General features: G+C 43.2%; 1 protein-coding gene across 1 annotated transcript in view; it reads left to right on the top strand.

Moving 5' to 3' along the window:
• The first annotated feature begins 6652 nt into the window (after window positions 1-6652).
• Window positions 6653-17029, top strand: part of LOC147618606 (uncharacterized) — a 49024-nt gene continuing 38647 nt past the window's right edge. Inside the window, exon 1 of the mRNA XM_086774443.1 lies at window positions 6653-6874. Within this exon, the coding sequence (XP_086630569.1) occupies window positions 6748-6874 (127 nt within the window). The 5' untranslated portion in view covers window positions 6653-6747. The remainder of the gene's footprint in view (window positions 6875-17029) is intronic.

The following is a 17029-nucleotide window of genomic DNA, read 5'->3' as shown; positions in this document are numbered from 1 at the left end:
ACATCACATCCATCCATCTCATTCACATCTCGTTACATCTATTCACCTCACATATCATCACCTCTATTCACATCACATCCATCCATCCATTCACATCTATCTGATTCATCTCGTTACATCTATTCACCTCACATCTCATCACCTCTATTCACATCACTTCCATCCATCCATTCACATCACATCTATTCACATCACATCACATCACATCACATCCATCCATCCATTCACATCTATCTGAATTATCTCGTTACATCTATTCACCTCACATCTCATCACCTCTATTCACATCACATCCATCCATCCATTCACATCACATCTCATCACATCTATTCACTTCACATCTCATCACATCTATTCACATCACATCCATCCATCCATTCACATCTATCTGATTCATCTCGTTACAACTATTCACCTCACATCCATCCGTCCATTCACATCTATCTGATTCATCTCGTTACAACTATTCACCTCACATCTCATCACCTCTATTCACATCCATCCATCCATCCATTCATATCTATCTGATTCATCTCGTTTTATCTATTCATAGAATTTAAACATAGAATTTAAGAGAATTCTAATTTTTGATATAAAGATTCTTTACGCATCTATTTATGCATAAAAAATCAACTTCAGTGGGAATAACACTTTCATAAAAATCCTTCTATGCATAAATTCAATTTTAAGGAAAATAACACTTTTGAAAGAAAAATATATCCTTTATGCACCTTTCTATGCATAAAATCAATTTTAACGAGAATAACACTTTTGAAATAAAAATAAATCTTTTATGCATCCTTCTATGCATAAATTCAATTTTAACGAGAATAACTCTTTTGAAAAAAAAAATCTTTTATGCATCTTTCTATGCATAAATTCAATTTTAATGAGAATGACACTTTTGAAATAAAAAAAATCTTTTATGCATCTTTCTATGCATAAATTCAATTTTAATGAGAATAACACTTTTGAAATGAAAATAAATCTTTTATGCATCTTTCTATGCATAAATTCAATTTTAATGAGAATGACACTTTTGAAATAAAAATAAATCTTTTATGCATCTTTCTATGCCATAAATTCGATTATAATGAGAATGACTCTTTTGAAATAAAAATAAATCTTTTATGTATCCTTCTATGCAAAAATTCAATTTTAATGAGAATGACACTTTTGAAATAAATCTTTTATGCATCGTTCTATGCATAAATTTGATTTTAATGAGAATAACACTTTTGAAATAGAAATAAATATTTTATACATCTTTCTATGCATAAATTTAATTTTAATGAGAATAACACTTTTGAAATAAAAATAAATCTTTTAGAATGCACAAACAGAGGGGATTACTCTTTTAGAATAACTAATGATAAACTTTAGTTCTACAAAATCTAAGAAAATTTTGCCATAACCTCCTTTGTATGGCTGACCATTTCTCAATTTTTACATTCTAACATCAATTTAAAAATTAATCCCAATTTGAAGTAAAGTACTCTAATCTACTTAATTTTTACTTTCTAAAGAGTAAACAATAAGAAGAGTTTAATTAACTTATTTGTTACTCATTTTAGGATAAAGATTCTTAATGAAGAGAAGGGGGTGGCCTTTTCATCAAGGCATAACATCCATATTCACATAAAAAAGCAAGAAATAAAAAAACCATAAATTAGAATTAAGGGGAATTCCCCACACTGAGGTGTCAAAAATACATCATTTTCTCTAAATATCTCCTTGTTCTTAGTCAACTCTTCATCTTATGTGAGCATTTACTCATTTTTGGGGGATTTTTCTTTTATTCTTTAATTTATCTCCTCCCTACATTTGGATTAATCTTATTGGTCCATAGGAACCTTAATTGGAGAATAATTCAAAAATTTCTGAAAATCTAGATCCTTAGGCTAAGGTCCTTTATACCTTTTTTTTATTAATTCCAATTGCACATTAGAAAGTTCTTTTTGAATTTCTATTTCAGGGAAAACCATTTTAGACACTAGGAGGATTTTTATATCCAAAAATATCTCAATTTTAAATTACCTCTCTCTAGACATTTTTCTCTCTCTAGGCCAAAACGGGATAAAACAAGATCTTTCTTTTATTTCAGAGAGGGGAATAATTATAAGATCAGAAGGGGAGGTTCTTACACCTGTACACCTCAAAAGCCGAAGGGAGGAATCTTACGTTTGTTGTGGATGGGTGTACGCGAAGTTCGACCCTTAGGTGATATTTATTTATTTAAGAGTTTTTCAATAGATTGTTGATCTTATAAAAATGGTGGTACATAAATTTATTCTTTCACAATTGTATTACAAACTTATAGTACTACACGTTTGGGCCATCACTACATATACTAGATGATACATTGTGTCTCAAATGCAAAGGGTGGTGTAGTTGAGCTTGAGAATATACCTTGTAGGCGAGATACTTTGCTATGCTTAACACACACACACACACACACATATCTATACTACACACACCCACATATGTGTATGTACATGTATGAAAATCTATTCTATTAAGCACAAGTTTCTCTCTTTACCACTTGTCACTCTTTCTAGCCATCTCCCCTTCCACATGGCCAAAGGAGAGGAGGGAGTGAGCCAAAGGAGAAAGCGGAGAGATTCATGCTACCCCCTTCTCAAATTTGATTTATTTCATCTCTTGTCATTTTAATTTTTGAAAGGAGACCTATCTCTTCTTACCTTATGATTTTAATGAGAGAAAAAATAAGGGCCTCCCTCATAAAAGGTGAGCTTGATAAAAACTTCAAGGTGTAGGTATTTTTCTTATTGTCAAGAAAAGGCAAAAGACATTGTATGTAAGATACACATATTCAAGAGTGAGCACACCCACCATGTACCCACCCATTAAAATTTAATATTAAATAAAATTTAATTAATTAAATTTATATGTGTATGTGTGTGTTTCTTTATTTTATAAATACACATGTGTATATATATATATGTGTAGACACACACACACACACACACACACACACACACACACACACACACAATATAATAAAACATGTGTGTGTGTGTGTGTGTGTGTGTGTGTGTGAGAGAGAGAGAGAGAGAGAGAGAGAGAGAGTGCGTGCACATGTGTGTGTGTGTGTGTGTGTGTGTGTGTGTGTGTGTGTGTGTGAGAGAGAGAGAGAGAGAGAGAGAGAGAGAGAGAGAGAGAGAGAGAGAGAGAGAGAAACAAATAGAAAGATAGAGACAGAGACAGAGACATAGAAATCTGTGTGAGAGAGTGTGTGTGTGGGGAGGAGAGTGTGCATTTGCATTAGTGCATATGTGGGTGTGTACGTGTATGTGTGTGTGTTAGAGAGAGAGAGAGAGAGAGAGAGAGAGAGAGAGAGAGAGAGAGAGAGAGATTACATGTAATACACATTTATTTGAGAGTGATAACACCTCACCACACGCACCCATCATTAAAATTTAATTAATTAAAATTATGTGTGTAAATTTATTTGTGTGTGTGTGTGTGTGTGTGTGTGAGAGAGAGAGAGAGAGAGAGAGAGAGAGAGAGAGAGAATTTCTGTGTGAAAGAGTGTCTATGGGGGGGAGTGTGTGTGCATTTACATTAGTGCATGTGCAGGTGTGTACATGTGTGTGTGTGTGTGTGAGAGAGAGAGAGAGAGAGAGAGAGAGAGAGAGAGAGAGGTGCATGTGTGTGCGCATTTGCATTAGTGCATGTGCGGGTGTGTACATGTGTGTGTGTGTGTGTGAGAGAGAGAGAGAGAGAGAGAGAGAGAGAGAGAGAGGGTGCATGTGTGTACGCACGTGTGTGTGTGTGTTTGAGAGAGAGTGAGATGGGGGTAGGCCTAGGGGGAGGGAGAGAGAGAGAGAGAGAGAGAGAGAGAGAGGATGCACGTGTGTGTGTGTGTGTGAGAGAGAGAGAGAGAGAGAGAGAGAGAGGGTGAGATGGGGGTAGGCCTGGGGGGAGAGAGGTGTAAAGAGGGAGAAGGTGAAGAGAGAGAGAGAGAGAGAGAGAGAGAGAGAGAGAGAGAGAGGCTGCCTTTCTAGTGGTCATTGTAATTGCCGCAATGCAGCTGCATTGCACAAAGTGCAGAAGCATGGAAGACAAGGGCCGGCTCCTGCACAAGCCTCCGTGGTCATCTCGGAAAAGACAATGGAATCTCCCATGGATCTCATAGTAGGGTGGGCATCTGAACAGAGGCTATTTTTCCATATACTCAGTTTATCTTCAAGCTCTTTCACATGCCTACTATGTGTTGGTAGGGCTATGCACCTTGCTGTGCTGAAAATTCAAGGTCTCCCATTTGCCATGATTCTGAGACCATGGTTGTCCCCTCCTTACGCTTCCCAATATATAAAAATATAGAAAGTGGCACAATAACCAGAAAGTGTAAGGGTTAATTCTAGACATGTAGTGGAATCAGATATACCTTTCTTCTCATCAACTTGAAACTTGACTCTTCCACATTGTCAAAGCCCATGATGCTAAAGTGTTGACACAGGTCTGCTAGGCTCCAATGCTTGCTTGCTGCCACTCGCTCAATCCATCCATTTTGCATCATCACAGCTACCTCAATAGGCATAATTTCTTCTTCTGAGGCTTGAAGTGGGATCCATGTCCCGTGCTTTTGCATCCATCTTTGGTAGTGTAGACGCATGTACAAAATAGAGCGTGCCTTCAAGAACCTGAAAGACACTGTAGAATCTACTACATTGCACTTGTACACATCACCTTGATGTGACCCCTCATTAACCTCCCAACCCTCTCCTAGTAATCCTTGAATGAGGGCAGACCGTACCTCCTTACAAATATACATTATTTTTGTTTGGTGCATTGGCATGGAATTGAACATGTGCACAAAAACATGTAAAGGATAAAACCAATTTAGCCCTACTGACCTAGATGCCTTTGAAAACTTGAGTGATGTCTTGATATCACTTACCATCTTAAACTTTAAGCATAAGATGGTCCAAGCATCAGGTTTGGGCCATTCGGGATTGTTAAGAGGGGGGTTGGGGATCTCTTCTAGCTTGCCAAATAAACCTGGTTTTTTATCTACAAAATATGAGTGAGAAAAGAAAAAGATATTGTTCTGTACAAGATCACTTGGGCTTTGAGATACAAACATTGCCTCTCCAATGGATGCCCAACCCTGAATCTTGTTGCAGCACAAGCTCTTCCACCTTCTCCCTAGGTCTTCTCACATTACTGGAAGAGGCCATGGTGGTAAGAAAAGAGAAGAAGGGAAAAGAAAAGCTTGTTTTACAACAGTGAGGAGTGGAGAGGAGAGAAAGTTCAAGGTTTTCAGTGCAGCAATGGAAAGCTTAAAAGAGGGTTAGAGTTTGAGAATAGGCTTCCTGAACCTAGAGTCGACTACAGAGGGATAGAGTTTCTGCAGCAATGGAGAGGGAGGGAGCTTGAGAGAGAGAGAGAGGGAGATTGAGAGGGAGAGAGAGAGAGAGGGAGATTGAGAGGGAGGGAGCTTGAGAAGGAGGGAGAGCTTGAGAGGGATGGAGTTTCTGCAGCAATGGAGAGCTTAGAAAAGAAAGAAAGAGAGAGAGGGAGCTTGAGACTGAGGGAGCTTGACAAGGAGGGAGAGCTTGAAAGGTATGGAGTTTTTGCAGCAATGGAGAGCTTAGAAGAGGAAGAAAGAGGTTCAAAATGAGCTTTCCAAACCTAGAGTATGTTGGGGGGAAGTTTGAGAGGGAAAACACACTTTTGGAAAAAAATTAAAAAATTTCAATTCTCTAAGTTTGGGCCCAAGAGGTAGGGGGACAAGAGTAGTAATTAGGCCCCATTAGCAAACCAAAGCTTAGGTCCCCTAGGGTCAAAGAAGTCAAAAATGTGCACCCAACCCTCTTCCTATTGGTCCATTCCTGATCAAAAGTTAATCCAAGAGGCCCTCTTTGGGTCCAAAAAATTCCTAATGCACACACTTAAGATGAGTTTTCATTATTTCTATCCACCTTAGATTAGCTTAGTTATTAGTGTAAGAATAGCATCTGATTAGATAGTCATTTTGTCAGGAGAGCCCAATCCGTGTTCTCAACATGGGAGGCCACATATTGGGAAAGGGGAGTGAGAGAGAGAGAGAGAGGAGTGTAAGGATATGTTGAGAGAACAAAATTTATATAAATAATATAACATAAAAAATATAAAAACATATAATAAATAAGTATAAATATAAAATTCAAATACATATAATAACAATATGTAAACATATAATAAGTAAGGATATTAAATAAGTATTATATATATATAGTAGATATATAATAATGATATATAAATCAATATACATATAATAAATATATAACAATATTATATTAATACTATTATATATATAAACACATTCACACACACATATATACGCACACACCAGCCACACCTATGTGTGGAGAGTGTGTATGTGTGTGTGTGTGTGAGAGAGAGAGAGAGAGAGAGAGAGTGAGAGTGAGTATGCGAGACCGGTGTGAAGAACGAGTGTGCATGTACATGTGTATGTGTGTGAGGGAGTGTTATATCTATGCACATGATAGAGCTTAAGAGAATGCATGTGAGAGAGACACACACATAAATAAGTCTATGTGAGAAAATTGCACATAGACACATATGCACATACGCATATACAAACACACACTACACATAAAAACACACACGAACTCACACAAGCTTGCATACATATACACGTACATGGTTGGCACACTTATGTATGTATGTACATACAGATATGCATAAACGCTTGCATATATATACACACATACATACATGGAAGATAACTCTTCGAATGGTGTTGTCAAGGAGAAGGCAGAGATCTCTCAAGGGAAAACACAGCAGGCGGAGAAGATCAAACTGTCCTGCGTTAAATATATCGATGCTCTATGGTTCTGCTACTGTAAGTGCACGTTTCTCTATTCGCAATTCTGCTATGTAAGCATGTAAATAATATATCCGTTAGTAAGCTGTCTCCGTTAAGTTTGTGAGTTATCCATTAGCAAGCTATCTCCGTTGAGTTTTTGTTTTGTTTTTTGGTTTTATTGTTTTTTTTGGAGGGGGGTTTCACCTGGACACCTTGGAAATAATCATGTTTACGTGGCACTGAATTAAGGTGTGCACATGACCGGGGACACCCACCTGGTTTCCAGAATGTTATTGAATTGCTATCACTTTGATGTATCCAAAGTTCCAAACAATATCTCAAGCTTCGGCTAAGGGACTTTGATGGAGTAGGGAAAGGAGAGGGGGAGTCCTTTTCTTGGAGAGGGCGAGGCCTGGCTGTCAAGGATGGGGGGAGTCAGATGGCAGAGAGATGCTGAGAGAGACATGAGAGAGATGCCATGGCTGACACGCGAGCGTTTCCCCGACAATAGGGACAAGCAAGACCATTTGGAGTGGATAACTCTGTAGAACTTAAAATGAGGAGGTGATTGCGAAAACTTACTTCAGTGGAGGTGGGCACATCTACAATCTCGGAATGGTAATGGTGATGACTTATTTTAGCAGAGATCGGCATGTCAGCAATCTTAGAATTGCTTGACTTTCTTCTTTGTAAGCGAGGCCGATTCAACGACCCCTGTCTTTCATGGGTTAGGGACATGCTTTGCCTTTCTGTTCTTTGAGCATACTTAGTATGAGGGCAATAGTAAGTATGCCAAACAATGTCAATTCCCATCACCATGAGTCTATGCACATCACATGTTTAATGCATACTCATCGGTGGAACAAAACGACGCTGGCTGTTCATGCATGTGGCCTATGAGAATGAACAAGTTGGGAACATAACATGGATGATGCTGGAGCAGGTTTGAGGGATTGCATTTGGGCAGCACAGCCAGATGCCCAAGGTCAAATGGGTTTTGACTGCATCTAATCCCATTTTCATGTCCCTTACATTGGCCAACCATTGTGGGCTTTGTGGTTGCACGTGGGGGGTTTTGGGGGGGGGGGTGTAGGATTGTGGGGTTGTGTGGAATTTTTATATAAGGAGCCCCCCATCCTCCTCATTTGGCATTTATCTCTCACTCCAGCTCTCAGGCTAAAGGATAAGCAAATTTCAGCAGCCATTTGTTGTTCCAAGCCAGCCCAAATTAGTAGCCAAAGTCAGTAGACCTTTGAGATTACAATTCAGCCAAGTGCATTTCGATAATGTGGCAGAAATCACTGTTTTGTGCCGAGCTTTTGGCATAGTTTGCACAGAGACATGATGATGTATTTATGTATGCAAGCTTTAGCCTTGTCCTATATTCTCATCAGTAAAGCAAATACTCCGCAAGAAGAAGGGGGGGGATTGGGACCCCATGCGGTTGTTTGTGTGGACGAATCTTTGAAAGCTTTGCTGTTTAAAATGACCGAGGGCATCAATTACCTTCTGTCACGACCCTGTGTTTTTGTCTGGACAAGATGCAGGTGTGCACGGGGACATGGTGGACAGTGTGAATGGCATCAGGTTGGAGTGAAAGAGGAAGCCCATGTGTGGACAACCCCAAGTGTGAAGGGGGGCAAAGAGATTTTAGCTTAAAAGGTTTAAAAACCTTTAAGAATTATTATAAAGACCTTCATTAAAGAAAAACGTGGCCCATAAGCTATTTTTGGGGCCACGTGTTCTTTTTGGGGTAAAAGAGGGGCTGTCGGGCAGAAAAAGGAGGAGGCGCCTAACTCTTGTTGAGGGCTGTGCTTTTTCACTGAGGAGGGCTGGTCGCCTGAAAATACATGGCTGGCTGGTTCTCTTCCTGGATACACAGCTTGGCTACAGCATCTGTGAGCAGGTACAGCTGCAGGAGAAGGAGGCGGACAGCAGGAATTTCCCTTGCAGGCGGCTGCAGGACTGCAGGCGCACAGAGCTGGGTGTGCCCTCTCTCTTTCCCATGCCAACAGGTGGGCTGGACTGCAGATTGGCTGGCGGCTGGTACAGGTGGTAGATGCAGGCCTGTACGGACAGCAGGAAGGAACTGTTGGCGGGCTGCCCTACAGGGACTATAGGCGCAGCGGAGTGTCTTCCTGTGCTTGCTTTTTGGGTGAAAGCAGTGGGACTGCACATGCGCCTTAACTCTCTTTTTCCCTCCCTTGCTTGCTATGAAACGCCCAATAGTACTGGTGCTTTTTGGAGGGGGCGTGTTTTTGCAGAAGACAAGGGCTGGTTTTTCTTGTCATGAAGGTGAACAAGGGCTGGATATTCATGAACATAGACATCATGTCGATGGCATTCAAGTGATGGAACTTTCAGCTTCTCTATGCTTTGGTTCGGGACTGTTTTGGGACAGTTTATGGGCTGTTTTTGTTTGGTCGCAAATTCAGCTATGTGCTTGGGTTTTTGACCGCAAGTACAGGTCTTGTGGTTATGTTTCTTGGCATGGGAGTGATGCAAGCTCGCATGGCTGCGTGCTCATGGAGCAGATTGTTTTCTTCCTGCTAGAAAGAAACAGTGGGACCTACAGTTATGGGCATCTCTATGTTGCCAGATGTTTCATGAGGGAAGAGGTAACTAGATGTATGGAAACAGGACAGAAGTTTCAAAGGGAAACAGGCTAAGGGTTTCATGTGGGAACAGGCCGTAGGTTTCTCGAGGAAACATGTTTTTGGGTTTCTCTAGGAGATAGGTCACATGCAGGCAGAAAGTACAGGAATGGACACATGTTTGGTACAGCCTTGCTACTGATAAGACAGGGGACAGGGAATCCATGACAGAGATGGATAGTACCCTTGGAAGGTAGAGAGGGTTTGTACAGGTGTGTCAACTGTATGGTATGCTGTGCTGTGATACGAGTTCTCTTTTGAGAGACAGTTTGGGAGTCTGTGTTGTGATGCAGAAGCACTGGATGTGTCAGGGTGTGATGCTGTTCATAGTGTGAGAGGCTATGGATGGTTGTGGCAGTCCTGATCATGGGAGAAAGCTTCTGTATGCAGACTCAATGTGAGAAGAGTCTTTCGATGCGAACAATGGCTGGACTTGTTTGTGGATGCCGAGTGGACAAGAAGCCAGATGCAGGTTCTTTGCAGGCTTCAAGGGTTCTACTGCGACGGCTGAGTTCCCAGCCTTATATTGTAATCAAAGCTCTTATATTCAATTAAAGAAATACCGCAAGGGGCGCCACTGCGATTTGGGGCCAATCGGTGTCTGTGTACTGTTTGCAGGAGCACTCTAGCTCCCCGTGTTTGTTTTCCTTTTCTAGGTCCTCAATGGTGTTGAAGTGTTTTATGTGCGAGTGTTTGTTTCATCGCCCTTTGCTTTCTGAAGGCCGGTTTACAAGGTTCCGTTGCCGGGACACATCGTCGACTTTCTCAAGGAGGCGAGTCCGTGGTTGCTTTGGTTGGGACAATTGCCAACTTTCCTAAGGGGGCGAGCTCGTGGTTGTCTCATGAGAGTCACATCAAAAGCTTCAACATGAGGAAAGTGAAAAGGAAGTGCAGGACACAGTACAGGATTTTGTGTCTTTGCCTATATGAGGTGAAGAGCAAGAGCTGAAGATGAAGCTCAGGAGAAAAGACACCAAGGACAAGAAGTAGTCGGCCAGGAACAAGAAGCAGTTGAAGTGTTATGGTGCAGGAGATGCGTTGAAGGCTATGGCTTTCGACAGTTTGTCACCGGTGGTATCTTCATAGAGGCTTCATGGGTTCGGAAGACAGTTTCTTTCTATGTTTAGTAGTGGTGATCTACTATGCCTCATCGAGGACTTGTGCTTATCACTTGGGTGGAGTGCAAGCAGGTTTTGGGTGCCTAAGGATGTATCAGATGAGGCTCAGATGGAAGTGGAGGAACTTGACGAGGTTCTTATTCCTGAGCATATACTGGCACATAAGGAAAGAAAGGTACAGGGTAAAGTTTCCCGTCGCTATCCTGTGAAGTTCAAGAGCTGTTCACTGATGGATACGAAGTGGATGGAGGAGGTTCACTGATGGATGCGAAGTGGATGGAGGAGGGTGACTTAGCAGATTCACCTCAGGATTTGCAGCTTTATCTTGATGCCTATGAGTTGGAGTCGACTCTTGTTACGGCTCATTCAGGTTCAGCAGAGCATAGGTTTGGAGCATTGCCTGATGCTCAAGAGGGGGGTAGCACCTCCGCTCCCTTGTTACAGACAGGCTCATTTGTTATCTAGGAGTCGCTTGGTGACATCTTTGTATTCACCCGAAGGTACTGAGGCTGACAGTACATCTGCTTATGGGACTTCTATGATATTGTGTACTAGTCACATGAGATGGAAAAGTTGGGTATGGTTCACAGTTGCGCGCACCTTGAACTATAACTGCAACTATGGATAACTCTATGGAGGGCATAAGTCTTGCGAGCAGTCCTAGAGTTGGTTTGGTTCATGGAAATATGGATCGAACTCTATTTGTGCATGTATGCATACACTTTTTGAGGTAGAGGTATTTTTGTATTCTGGTGCCATTGGATCCTGGTACCGCTGAGAATACATTGGGAAATACTCTGCATTGTGTCGTGTGCTGCATGTATGTTTTGGTATGATACATCAAGTGCTTTATTATGTTCATGGATGCACCATTGGGTGTGACTCCTGCGGGATGGCCATGAGACATATGTGGGAAAGTACTTACTGGATGTAGTGTTTGGATGCATTGAGTGCTTGCATATGCTCATGTTGTACCATCAGTCGTGGGTCCTGCGGGATGCCCATGGGCGTAAGGCTTGCGAGCAGCCCTTAGACTGTTACTTTGGAGTAGGTAGAGCATTTTGAGGAGCATATTGTTTGCGAATGCATATGTGTGTCATGCATATGTGTGTCATATGAAGAATGATGCATGGTTTTGTTTGTGGCTAACACAGGTAACGTGTTTGCATTTGGTTTTAGACTTTTGCTGTAGGTTCTAAAGGAACAAGCAAGAGGTGTTTGTCACTTTGGCGTGAGAGTGTGGCCTATTGTGCAGGATGATTGTTTTATCACCCAGATGCATTGGAGGGCCATTGTTTTTGCCATATGGGGTATCTTTGCTCATGAGATGCTTTACTGTGCCATTGAGTGCAATCGAGGACGCTTGCCATTTTTCAAGAGGGGGGTATGTCACGACCCTGTGTTTTTGTCTGGACAAGATGCAGGTGTGCACGGGGACATGGTGGACAGTGTGAATGGCATCAGGTTGGAGTGAAAGAGGAAGCCCATGTGTGGACAACCCCAAGTGTGAAGGGGGGCAAAGAGATTTTAGCTTAAAAGGTTTAAAAACCTTTAAGAATTATTATAAAGACCTTCATTAAAGAAAAACGTGGCCCATAAGCTATTTTTGGGGCCACGTGTTCTTTTTGGGGTAAAAGAGGGGCTGTCGGGCAGAAAAAGGAGGAGGCGCCTAACTCTTGTTGAGGGCTGTGCTTTTTCACTGAGGAGGGCTGGTCGCCTGAAAATACATGGCTGGCTGGTTCTCTTCCTGGATACACAGCTTGGCTACAGCATCTGTGAGCAGGTACAGCTGCAGGAGAAGGAGGCGGACAGCAGGAATTTCCCTTGCAGGCGGCTGCAGGACTGCAGGCGCACAGAGCTGGGTGTGCCCTCTCTCTTTCCCATGCCAACAGGTGGGCTGGACTGCAGATTGGCTGGCGGCTGGTACAGGTGGTAGATGCAGGCCTGTACGGACAGCAGGAAGGAACTGTTGGCGGGCTGCCCTACAGGGACTATAGGCGCAGCGGAGTGTCTTCCTGTGCTTGCTTTTTGGGTGAAAGCAGTGGGACTGCACATGCGCCTTAACTCTCTTTTTCCCTCCCTTGCTTGCTATGAAACGCCCAATAGTACTGGTGCTTTTTGGAGGGGGCGTGTTTTTGCAGAAGACAAGGGCTGGTTTTTCTTGTCATGAAGGTGAACAAGGGCTGGATATTCATGAACATAGACATCATGTCGATGGCGTTCAAGTGATGGAACTTTCAGCTTCTCTATGCTTTGGTTCGGGACTGTTTTGGGACAGTTTATGGGCTGTTTTTGTTTGGTCGCAAATTCAGCTATGTGCTTGGGTTTTTGTTTGGTCGCAAATTCAGCTATGTGCTTGGGTTTTTGACCGCAAGTACAGGTCTTGTGGTTATGTTTTTTGGCATGGGAGTGATGCAAGCTCGCATGGCTGCGTGCTCATGGAGCAGATTGTTTTCTTCCTGCTAGAAAGAAACAGTGGGACCTACAGTTATGGGCATCTCTATGTTGCCAGATGTTTCATGAGGGAAGAGGTAACTAGATGTATGGAAACAGGACAGAAGTTTCAAAGGGAAACAGGCCTAAGGGTTTCATGTGGGAACAGGCCGTAGGTTTCTCGAGGAAACATGTTTTTGGGTTTCTCTAGGAGATAGGTCACATGCAGGCAGAAAGTACAGGAATGGACACATGTTTGGTACAGCCTTGCTACTGATAAGACAGGGGACAGGGAATCCATGACAGAGATGGATAGTACCCTTGGAAGGTAGAGAGGGTTTGTACAGGTGTGTCAACTGTATGGTATGCTGTGCTGTGATACGAGTTCTCTTTTGAGAGACAGTTTGGGAGTCTGTGTTGTGATGCAGAAGCACTGGATGTGTCAGGGTGTGATGCTGTTCATAGTGTGAGAGGCTATGGATGGTTGTGGCAGTCCTGATCATGGGAGAAAGCTTCTGTATGCAGACTCAATGTGAGAAGAGTCTTTCGATGCGAACAATGGCTGGACTTGTTTGTGGATGCCGAGTGGACAAGAAGCCAGATGCAGGTTCTTTGCAGGCTTCAAGGGTTCTACTGCGACGGCTGAGTTCCCAGCCTTATATTGTAATCAAAGCTCTTATATTCAATTAAAGAAATACCGCAAGGGGCGCCACTGCGATTTGGGGCCAATCGGTGTCTGTGTACTGTTTGCAGGAGCACTCTAGCTCCCCGTGTTTGTTTTCCTTTTCTAGGTCCTCAATGGTGTTGAAGTGTTTTATGTGCGAGTGTTTGTTTCACCGCCCTTTGCTTTCTGAAGGCCGGTTTACAAGGTTCCGTTGCCGGGACACATCGTTGACTTTCTCAAGGAGGCGAGTCCGTGGTTGCTTTGGTTGGGACAATTGCCAACTTTCCTAAGGGGGCGAGCTCGTGGTTGTCTCATGAGAGTCACATCAAAAGCTTCAACATGAGGAAAGAGGAAGTGCAGGACACAGTACAGGATTTTGTGTCTTTGTCTATATGAGGTGAAGAGCAAGAGCTGAAGATGAAGCTTAGGAGAAAAGACACCAAGGACAAGAAGTAGTCGGCCAGGAACAAGAAGCAGTTGAAGTGTTATGGTGCAGGAGATGCGTTGAAGGCTATGGCTTTCGACAGTTTGTCACCGGTGGTATCTTCATAGAGGCTTCATGGGTTAGGAAGACAGTTTCTTTCTATGTTTAGTAGTGGTGATCTGCTATGCCTCATCGAGGACTTGTGCTTATCACTTGGGTGGAGTGCAAGCAGGTTTTGGGTGCCTAAGGATGTATCAGATGAGGCTCAGATGGAAGTGGAGGAACTTGACGAGGTTCTTATTCCTGAGCATATACTGGCACATAAGGAAAGAAAGGTACAGGGTAAAGTTTCCCGTCGCTATCCTGTGAAGTTCAAGAGCTGTTCACTGATGGATACGAAGTGGATGGAGGAGGTTCACTGATGGATGCGAAGTGGATGGAGGAGGGTGACTTAGCAGATTCACCTCAGGATTTGCAGCTTTATCTTGATGCCTATGAGTTGGAGTCGACTCTTGTTACGGCTCATTCAGGTTCAGCAGAGCATAGGTTTGGAGCATTGCCTGATGCTCAAGAGGGGGGTAGCACCTCCGCTCCCTTGTTACAGACAGGCTCATTTGTTATCTAGGAGTCGCTTGGTGACATCTTTGTATTCACCCGAAGGTACTGAGGCTGACAGTACATCTGCTTATGGGACTTCTATGATATTGTGTACTAGTCACATGAGATGGAAAAGTTGGGTATGGTTCACAGTTGCGTGCACCTTGAACTATAACTGCAACTATGGATAACTCTATGGAGGGCATAAGTCTTGCGAGCAGTCCTAGAGTTGGTTTGGTTCATGGAAATATGGATCGAACTCTATTTGTGCATGTATGCATACACTTTTTGAGGTAGAGGTATTTTTGTATTCTGGTGCCATTGGATCCTGGTACCGCTGAGAATACATTGGGAAATACTCTGCATTGTGTCGTGTGCTGCATGTATGTTTTGGTATGATACATCAAGTGCTTTATTATGTTCATGGATGCACCATTGGGTGTGACTCCTGCGGGATGGCCATGAGACATATGTGGGAAAGTACTTACTGGATGTAGTGTTTGGATGCATTGAGTGCTTGCATATGCTCATGTTGTACCATCAGTCGTGGGTCCTGCGGGATGCCCATGGGCGTAAGGCTTGCGAGCAGCCCTTAGACTGTTACTTTGGAGTAGGTAGAGCATTTTGAGGAGCATATTGTTTGCGAATGCATGTGTGTGTCATGCATATGTGTGTCATATGTAGAATGATGCATGGTTTTGTTTTTGGGTAACACAGGTAACGTGTTTGCATTTGGTTTTAGACTTTTGCTGTAGGTTCTAAAGGAACAAGCAAGAGGTGTTTGTCACTTTGGCGTGAGAGTGTGGCCTATTGTGCAGGATGATTGTTTTATCACCCAGATGCATTGGAGGGCCATTGTTTTTGCCATATGGGGTATCTTTGCTCATGAGATGCTTTACTGTGCCATTGAGTGCAATCGAGGACGCTTGCCATTTTTCAAGAGGGGGGTATGTTACGACCCTGTGTTTTTCTCTGGACAAGATGCAGGTGTGCACGGGGACATGGTGGACAGTGTGAATGGCATCAGGTTGGAGTGAAAGAGGAAGCCCATGTGTGGACAACCCCAAGTGTGAAGGGGGGCAAAGAGATTTTAGCTTAAAAGGATTAAAAACCTTTAAGAATTATTATAAAGACCTTCATTAAAGAAAAACGTGGCCCATAAGCTATTTTTGGGGCCACGTGTTCTTTTTGGGGTAAAAGAGGGGCTGTCGGGCAGAAAAAGGAGGAGGCGCCTAACTCTTGTTGAGGGCTGTGCTTTTTCACTGAGGAGGGCTGGTCGCCTGAAAATACATGGCTAGCTGGTTCTCTTCCTGGATACACAGCTTGGCTACAGCATCTGTGAGCAGGCACAGCTGCAGGAGAAGGAGGCGGACTGGTCAGCAGGGAATTTCCCTTGCAGGCGGCTGCAGGACTGCAGGCGCACAAAGCTGGGTGTGCCCTCTCTCTTTCCCATGCCAACAGGTGGGCTGGACTGCAGATTGGCTGGCGGCTGGTACAGGTGGTAGATGCAGGCCTGTACGGACAGCAGGAAGGAACTGTTGGCGGGCTGCCCTACAGGGACTATAGGCGCAGCGGAGTGTCTTCCTGTGCTTGCTTTTTGGGTGAAAGCAGTGGGACTGCACATGCGCCTTAACTCTCTTTTTCCCTCCCTTGCTTGCTATGAAACGCCCAATAGTACTGGTGCTTTTTGGAGGGGGCGTGTTTTTGCAGAAGACAAGGGCTGGTTTTTCTTGTCATAAAGGTGAACAAGGGCTGGATATTCATGAACATAGACATCATGTCGATGGCGTTCAAGTGATGGAACTTTCAGCTTCTCTATGCTTTGGTTCGGGACTGTTTTGGGACAGTTTATGGGCTGTTTTTGTTTGGTCGCAAATTCAGCTATGTGCTTGGGTTTTTGACCGCAAGTACAGGTCTTGTGGTTATGTTTCTTGGCATGGGAGTGATGCAAGCTCGCATGGCTGCGTGCTCATGGAGCAGATTGTTTTCTTCCTGCTAGAAAGAAACAGTGGGACCTACAGTTATGGGCATCTCTATGTTGCCAGATGTTTCATGAGGGAAGAGGTAACTAGATGTATGGAAACAGGACAGAAGTTTCAAAGGGAAACAGGCCTAAGGGTTTCATGTGGGAACAGGTCGTAGGTTTCTCGAGGAAACATGTTTTTGGGTTTCTCTAGGAGATAGGTCACATGCAAGCAGAAAGTACAGGAATGGACACATGTTTGGTACAGCCTTGCTACTGATAAGACAGGGGACAGGGAATCCATGACAGAGATGGATAGTACCCTTGGAAGGTAGAGA

This window comes from Cibotium barometz, chromosome 34 (genome assembly GCF_041138505.1).
Source record: "Cibotium barometz isolate CiBa-2024 chromosome 34, ASM4113850v1, whole genome shotgun sequence".
In the NCBI taxonomy this organism is placed as follows: domain Eukaryota; kingdom Viridiplantae; phylum Streptophyta; class Polypodiopsida; order Cyatheales; family Cibotiaceae; genus Cibotium; species Cibotium barometz.
Note: the sequence above shows the minus strand (reverse complement) of the source record. Positions and strands in the feature narration are given on the sequence as shown.